This window comes from Canis lupus, chromosome 18 (assembly GCF_048164855.1).
Source record: "Canis lupus baileyi chromosome 18, mCanLup2.hap1, whole genome shotgun sequence".
NCBI classification, from domain to species: Eukaryota; Metazoa; Chordata; class Mammalia; order Carnivora; family Canidae; genus Canis; species Canis lupus.
Window position 1 is genome coordinate 60,670,422 of NC_132855.1, and position 8,540 is coordinate 60,678,961.

Below are 8,540 nucleotides of genomic sequence, written 5' to 3' on the forward strand. Positions count from 1 at the left end.
CCCAACCCCTGCCCAGTGTCCCAGGATCCAGTGCTCCAGCTCAGTGCTCCTGCTTGAGTGAACCTGCTTCTCCCTGTCTGCCTGCCACTCCTCCTCTTGGTGCTCTCTCAAATAAAATCTAAAAACCCCAGGAAAGTAGCAATCCCTGGCCCGTGGGACACAGCTGAGCCACCACATACTCCTCCCACCCTCTCCCTCCCTCCCATTAACCAGTGTGGACTCAGTGTAGCTGGTCTCATCAATTCCATGTGTGTCTGACCTCCAGCCAGTGATCATGTGCTGGCCTGGTCTGCCTTCATTTACATTAAGAACTTCCATTCTTGGGGCACCGGGTGGCTCCGTGGAGGATTGTCTGCCTTGGGCTCAGGGCATGATCCCAGGGTCCTGGGATCGAGTCCCACATTGCGCTCCCCACGGGGGGCCTGCTTCTCCCTCTGCCTGTGTCTCTGGGTCTTATAAATACATAAAATCTTGAAAGAGCTCCCACTCTTGATGTCCTCATGGAGGGTCCTCTCCGCCCGCCACACTGCACTCAGCCCATCCCCTCAGGGCACACATGGCCTGGCGACCTGGGCTCAGGACCAACCATGTCTAGCTAACTGCAGTGTGCCCATATGCCAGGGACGGGCAGACACAGGTGCAGGTCCTGACAGGTCTATAAAACTAATCAGGCCTTCCAGGGGCTGGGGTCTTCTCAGACCTCAAAGCTACCAGCGACACCCAGCAGCCCTGCTGTTGGGCTGCACCTGCTCTGCTGGGGAGCTCGGCTATACCCGGCGCAGGGAACCACGTGCTTCCTGCCCTGCTGCCGTCTGCGTCCCTGTGGTTGTCTCACTTGGGCTCTGCCGTGTCTGCAGGGTGCTAGAACATTCTCCAGAGAGCAAGGCTGTGGCTGTGCACACATCTCTGAGGGCCAGAGGCCCCAGAAGGGACAGGGCTGTGGGCTCAGACACCTGTCAGAGGGGCTTCCTTGACCCTCCAAGCATGTGCCCAGAGGGACCGGTTTTCTCCTGGTCCACCTGGTCTCCTGTTCTTCCCATTGCTCCTGCCTCAGCCCTCAGGTGGACACGCAATGCCAGGGTCACGACAGTCCGGATCATCTGCCATAGGTCATCTGCAGGTCCTCCAAGCATAGCTCACCTCCTTACCCAAGGCCATAGGACATGGGGTTGCAGCCAGCACCCGCCAGGAAGAGCCCTCCACACCCACCCTCCATCTCAGCCTTACAGCGGCCTGGGTCAGCCCTGGGTTCATGGCCGACTCACTCCCGGTCCCAGGTGGGAGGCTTCCTGCTGCCTGCCAGCACTCCCCACGGAGCTGGGAGGTAGGTTCCCACGGGCGTGCCCCGGGGCCTGCCTCTGCCCAGCTAACTTCCCAGACCAGGGACCCTCCTGGAGGGCTCACAAACCGCGGGCGGGGTGCTCCAGTTCCCGCTCTAGCCCCCTAACCAGAGCCGGAAACAAGAACCAGTCGGAAGACACGGGTTGGCACAGCCCCCTTTGTGGGTCGGTGGTGGCTCTGAAAAGAGCCTTTGGGGGGAGTTCTGCAGGGCGGCATGGGGATGCGCGCGGGGCCTAGGCGCGCTCCCCGCGGATGCGGCGCGCCGGCTGGCTGGCCTGGGGCGTGACGGTGACGCGCTTGGCGTGGATGGCGCACAGGTTGGTGTCCTCGAAGAGCCCCACCAGGTAGGCCTCGCACGCCTCCTGCAGCGCCATGGCGGCCGAGCTCTGGAAGCGCAGGTCGGTCTTGAAGTCCTGCGCGATCTTGCGCGGATCAGCAGCTCCGTGGACTTGTGGTAGCGCCGGATCTCGCGCGGGGCCACCGGGCCGGGCCGGTAGCGGTAGCGGTGCGGCTTCTTGACGGCGCCGGTGGCCGGTGCGCTCTTGCGGGCCGCCTTGGGGGCCAGCTGCTTGCGCGGGGCCTTGCCGCCCGTCGACTTGCGCGCCGCCCGCCTCGCGCGAGCCCCGGCTCCCGGCATTGGCTACTGTCGTGGCGTGGCAGGGCCCGTTTTTTATAGAGGCTGCTGCTTTCCTATTGGTCGGCCCCGGGGTGGCGCCATGTCAGGCTGCACTCTGATTGGTCCGCGCCAGCTCCACCCCCGCGGCCCGCTCCTAATTTGCACACGGCTCGCGTGTGACCACCTGTTCCCACGCCTGCTGCCTGGCGGGTCAGGGGTCAGGGGCAGGTCACCTTGCAAGGGCTCCTGGGCCGGGTGGATAAGGGGCCTATGAGACAGGGGTCGGGGGCCAGGGGTTTGGGGTCTGTTGGGTCAGAGGTCAGGGACGGGTCATTTCCCCGGGAGTGCTGGGCCGGTCGGTCAGTCAGGGTCCTGTGGGTCATGGGTCGGGGTCTGGTCACCTCCCCATGGGCATTGCCCCTGCCCACATAGCTCCTCCCTTTCCCCCCCCAGCACTCCTCTTGGCTCACCAACGCTCTAGCTCCAGAGAGGGAAGAACCTTTTAGAAGGCTGCATTCTGAGTTGGCCTTTCTGTGGTGATAATGTTGAGTTTCCCCACCAGTGTCGACAGGGGTCCCTTCGCTCTGGTGGCCTGCCTAGAGCCCCTGTCTGCTGGCTTCATCGGGGATGCCTTCTTGCTAGGTCACGATAGGTGGCACACCCTCAGTGTCCCCATCCTTCCCTCCTGGGAGATGAGCACACTGCCTCTCCCCACAGGGGGATCCCAACACGATGCTCGTGTGCACCGATCGCGTGCCGACCCCTGGCACCCCCTGATGCTTGGCCTGCCCCAGGGTCCAGCCTCCCCATGCTCCCCCTTCAGCCCTCAGCATTTCTAGTCCTGTTCGTGCTCTCTGGGGAGAAGTGTCCTTGTTGCCTGACCCTCAGGGCCCTTGCACACTTTGAGGTTGTGGCTCAAGGGTGGCCAGGTGCACCATCCCAAGACATGCACCTTCCATGTAAGAGCTTTCTGAGCTAAAGGTACGTGGAAGACAGTAGGTGAGAGGGGAGGGCACGGAACCCCCTTTTCTGCCTGGAAACAGAGCTGACTCCCCTGTGAAAGGTGACGGGTCTATGCTCAGGGAGAGGAAACGTTGCCATCATGGACGGGAAGCGAGAACCACTGGGGACCACGCTCTCAGACCTCGTGGATTGGCTCTTACCTACCTTTGGTCTTGCAGATGTCTCCACTGATGTCCACAAGTGCCCTGCTTTTGAACCTCGTGGAGGAGCATGTGGCTTCAACAACTTCTGTGGGTCCTCATTTCCTTCTGAAGGCTCCTGAGTCACAATAAAACTGAAATGCTTGGGGCCTCGGGGTGGCTTGCATGGTTAAGCCTCAGACTTTTTTTTTTTTTTTTTTAAGATTTTATTTATTCATGAGACACACAGAGAGAGGCAGAGACTCAGGCAGAGGGAGAAGCAGGCTCCCCATCGAGCAGAGAGCCCGATGTGGGACTCGACCTCAGGACCCCGGGATCATGACCTGAACTGAAGACAGATGCTCAACCACTGAGCCACCCAGGCATCCCTAAGCAGCAGACTCTTGATTTCGGCTCAGGCTACAGTCTTGGGGTTCCGGAACAAGCCACATGTGGGACTAGGTGCTCGGTGTGGAGTCCGCTGGAGATTCCCCCTCTCCCTCTGCCCTTCCCCCCACTCACACTTACTTTCTCCCTAAGATAAATCCATAAAATCTTAAAACAGAAAACTTAAATGCTTCCGTCTTGTTAATCTGTTTTTTGTACAGAGCCCCTGCCAAGACCTAAGGAGAATAAGGAGTTCTCCTGCCCTGCAAGTCTCTGGGGGGATGATGGCAGATGGATGAAGGGTTCGTGGCATTGGCTGTGCCTTCCACAGGAGAACCCAGGAAGCCGGCCCTGGGGCTCAGGCTGCATGGCTCTGCAGGACCCCTCGGTTCCTCCAGAGCATTTGGGTGCCTTGTCTGAGGGCCCACTTTTCTGACCACAAGAGCTTTTTGTTCTGTTTTTAAGTTTTTGTTTCTAGATTCTCAGGGGACTCGAGTCCACTACCTGGGCACGTGGTGGAATGTCACCTGGTTCCCTTTGAACACAATACATGGACTTGGGGGCCACCTCGTGTGCGCCCACCCCTGCCCCCCACCAGATTGGAAACCAGAATCTGTATTCCTTGCATGTGTTGATGCAAACTGAGCAAGCCCTTTTAAAATTGTTTTTAAAGATTTTATTTAGTTATGTTAGAGAGACAGAGTGCTCGGGTAGGGGGTGGTGTTGGTGCAGAAGGAGACACTCAAGCAGACTCTGTGCTGACCTCAGAGCTGACATGGGGTTTGATCCCACAACCTTGAGCTGAAGGCAAGAGTGGGATGCTTCTTCACTAACTGGGCCACACACCCAGGTGCCCCTGTCTTTTTTTATTATTATTATTATTATTATTATAAAAAAGGAAAAGAGTTCTGCTGGAGGAGTCAGGCAGCTGCTTCCAAAAGAAGTGCATGCTCCAAGGAGGGGACACTGGCCACAGGGTTAGGTCTGTTTTCTTTGTTGTTGTTGTTGTTGTTGTTGTTGTTGTTGTAGGTCTGTTTTCTTACATAGATTACAAGGTACCGTGATGAAGGACATCCAGAAAGTCAGACTTTATCTCATGTGTTTAGCGTGTGCAAGGCTGTGGGCCTTTAACATGGGAGCCCCCGACGATTTCTGTTTTTCTTTCCAATGGGTATGCTCTGTTTTGGTTACATATATATTAATGAAGCAGGCGTACTCTGAGTCGGTTCGACCTTGGTAAAGGTCAAAGTATAGCTTCCCGGGAGCCAGGAGCAGGGCCCACACACATGAAAAGCTGAGTTTCTTCATCACCTGTAAAACTGCTTTTTAGTTGGTGCAGTTGACAGTTTTCATGATCTCAGCAACTGAGTTCCCTGTGCTTCCGACTCCCTCAGGGGTGCCAAGGTCCAGGGAACAATCACCCCCTAAGGAAACTTCCTGAGGGCGCCTGGGGGGTTCTGTCAGTGAGGTATCTGCCTTGGGCTCAGGTCATGATCCTGGGGTCCTGGGATGGAGCCCCACATGGAGTCCCACATGGAGTCCTTAGTCAGCGGGAGCCTGCTTCTCTGTATCCCTCTGCACGTTCTTTCTCAAATAAATGGATAAAGTCTTTAAAAAACCCCAAAAACAAAACAAAAAGAACCTTCCCAAGAGGAGAGATATCCTCTCTCTAAAGACACTTTCAGATGCAAACAGTCCCTCCCGGAAGTTTTGGCTTGTCTGGGACGCGTGCATTTTATGGATGCGGTTGTGTTTGCTCTGTGCATACATTTGGTGCCAATCACTGTGATGAGAACAAAGGCAAGTGTCATGTAGCTACGGTGATACTCCCTTATGATGTGCAGCGAGCAGCGTGCCATCCCTCAAGGAACTTGAGGCTGCCTTAAGGTTGATGTTTTATTACAGGCTGAACTGGACCTCTGGGGTCCCTGAGACCTCACTTTCAGCCTCCAGAAATCCCCTAGAAATTAGATTGTCTCCACGCTCCCTGCACAACCTTAGAAGGATGTCAAGAGCCACCCTCCGAAACACTGGGCAGCATTCTCTGCCTGCAGGTCCAGTCCCCGTGCTCTAATATAAACACCTTTTCTGCAGCAAAGACTTCTCCACAATTCTTCCTAGACAGTTGCATTCAGTGGCTCTGCCTCAACTACACAGCCTCTAGCCTGTGGTGGAGGAAAGCCCTCCCCAGTCTGGAAAGTTCTTTCCTTGCTCTCCACCACTCACGGTGTTGGGAGTTGCACGTACAACTCAGGAAATGCAGGGCCTTGTGTAGCACTTTGTGGTGGATCCTTTGGGCCCTGGAGGTCACGGGGTTTGACCTTGCATATCTTCTCTGTGGGGTGTTCCCATAAGCCCGCAACACGTGGGGCTTCCCTGGGTAGGAACTCCCTGTTGTGGCTCAGAGTGGGGTCTCCCAGCAGCAGATGGCCCTGGATTAGCAGGTACACAGGCTTTTCAGGACCTCACAGGTGTGGTGGACGTGTGGGCTTCCAGCTATCCCTGGAACCTTCCTGTACCCCAACTGATACCCTGTGGCCCGGCCCCTCGTGGGAGACACCTGCTGACCGTTGGCCAGCCCTGCCTTCCCATGCTCCGGGTCTGGAGCACAATGGGCACTCAGTTCCCTTGCCTAGTACCCCACAAGGAGACCGTATTCGGTGCCAGGGGCCTGGGGTGTGTCCCACTGTCCCAGCGTCACCCACCGTCACCCACTGTGCCACCAAAGTACCTCCAAACCTGCACACAGACCCTGCCTGGTTGTCTAGCCGTGACAAGGTTCCCATAACAGGGTCTGTTCCCTGTGAAGACCCATTTCATAAGAGGGTCTGCTTGGAATTGTCTCCATAGTGCTGATTCCCCTCGGCCCCACAGTAGGAAAGAATTCAGGCTCAGGGTTCAAAACATTTTCCATGATGTTTTGTAACTTTTTCCTTTTTAGGAGGTATTGTTTTTCTGTGTTGGTGAATAGGTGACAAGAATTTAATTCTTCTTGGATTTTTGGGGGCCTCATGAACCCCTCTGGCAGTTCGGTGACATTTAAAAATGCATACAATGAAATATCTCAGAATGTTTTGAAATGCATAACATTTTTCAAAACTGCAAAGCAAATCAGTGATACTGAATTAAATTGTCAAAATATATACTAAATTGGGGCACCTGGATGGCTCCGTGGTGAGAGTCTCCCTTGGGCTCAGGGTGTGATCCTGGGGTCCCAGGATCGAGTCCCACATCGGGCTCCCTGCATAGAGCCTGCTTCTCCCTCTGCCTCTCTGTGTCTCTCATGAATAAATAAATAAATAAATAAATGCGTTCACAAAATTAATTTCTGATATACTCACATGCGTAATATATGTGTGGTTGTATGGATACATATATAAATGCGCATCTTTATCACTGCGGTAAATGCCAAGTACTACTAGGGAAGGAGTAGTAACTACTGTCACCTGGAAGTGGTTGTAGGCATTAAGGATGGTTGGAGATCTCTGCCATGCTGTGGTGTGAGGAGCCCATCTGCGGTCCTCCGTTTAGCATATCCATTATGATTCTTTTATTTTTATATAAATTTATTTTTTATTGGTGTTCAATTTGCCAACATATAGAACAACACCCAGTGCTCATCCCGTCAAGTGCCCACCTCAGTGCCCGTCACCCAGTCACCACCACCTCCCCTTCCACCACCCCTGGCTCGTTTCCCAGAGTTAGGAGTCTTTCATGTTCCATCTCTCTTTCTGATATTTCCCACTCATTTTTTCTCCTTTCCCCTTTATTCCCTTTCATTATTTTTTATATTTCCCAAATGAATTAGACCATATGTTTGTCCTTCTCCGATTGACTTATTTCACTCAGCATAATACCCTCCAGTTCCATCCACGTCGAAGCAAATGGTGGGTATTTGTCATTTCTAATGGCTGAGTAATATTCCATTGTATACATAAACCACATCTTCTTTATCCATTCATCTTTCCATGGACACCGAGGCTCCTTCCACAGTTTGGCTATTGTGGACATTGCTGCTAGAAACATCGGGGTGCAGTGTCCCGGCGTTTCATTGGAGAAAGGGGAACCTTCCTGCACTGTTGGTGGGAATGTGAACTGGTGCAGCCACTCTGGAAAACTGTGAGGAGGTTCCTCAAAGAGTTAAAAATAGACCTGCCCTACGACCCAGCAATTGCACTGCTGGGGATTTACCCCAAATTTACTCCATTATGATTCTACGTACACTTCTTTTTAAGTTACTTCCCTAGAGTTTGAAATATACATTTATAACCAATCTAAGTCCCCTTTACTTTTTTGGGTATTTATGTTATTTTTTATTTAAAAAATATTTTGTTTATTTATTTATTTAGAGGGTGCATCAGCATGGGGGAGGGGCAGAGGGGAAGAGAGAGAGAATCTCAAGCAGATGATGCAATAAGCATGGAGCCCCATGTGAGGCTCGATCTCATAACCCTGGGATCTCCACCTGAGCCAAAGGCAGGTGCTTCACCCACTGAGCCACCCAGGTGCCCCTGAATGTTTGTTTTTTGCTTACTTTTATTTGAGTATGGATACATAGTACTGCATGAGTTTCAGGTGTCCTAGGTCCACTGTAAATAACACTACTTTGCTTCCTGGCAGTTCAGACAACTCACAGGTGGACGTGCTGAAGCACCCCCATCCCCCCACCTCCCTGAGAGCTCTGGGCCCCTCCTCCAGAGGCTCTTGTCCGCACATTGTTGCTGTTCCTTCTCTGCACAGTTGTAAGACCATTCAAGAACGGAGAAGTAGATTTTTTTTAAAAGATTTTATTTATTCATGAGAGATACAGAGAGAGAGAGACAGAGACACAGGCAGAGGGAGAAGCAGGCCCATGAGGGGAGCCCGATGTGTGACTTGATCTTGGGACCCCGGTGTCACGCCCTGAGTGGAAGGCAGATGCTCAACCACTGAGCCCCCCAGGGGCCCCAATCACAGTTATTTTAAATTCCAGTCTGATCATTCCAATACGTGAGTCAACCTGCGTCTAGTTCTGACGCCTGTTTTTCTCTTCAGACTGTGTTTTGCTTGCCTTT

At 53.4% G+C, this 8,540-nt stretch overlaps 1 protein-coding gene across 1 annotated transcript; it reads right to left on the reverse strand.

Annotated features, from left to right (window-relative positions):
* Positions 1-111: 111 nt before the first annotated feature.
* H3-4 (H3.4 histone, cluster member) lies at positions 112-1,978 on the reverse strand. Its single transcript, XM_072784746.1, is given in 2 exon segments — positions 112-1,771; positions 1,774-1,978. Coding segments are annotated over 2 exon segments (402 nt in total). The 3' UTR covers positions 112-1,574.
* Positions 1,979-8,540: the final 6,562 nt, after the last annotated feature.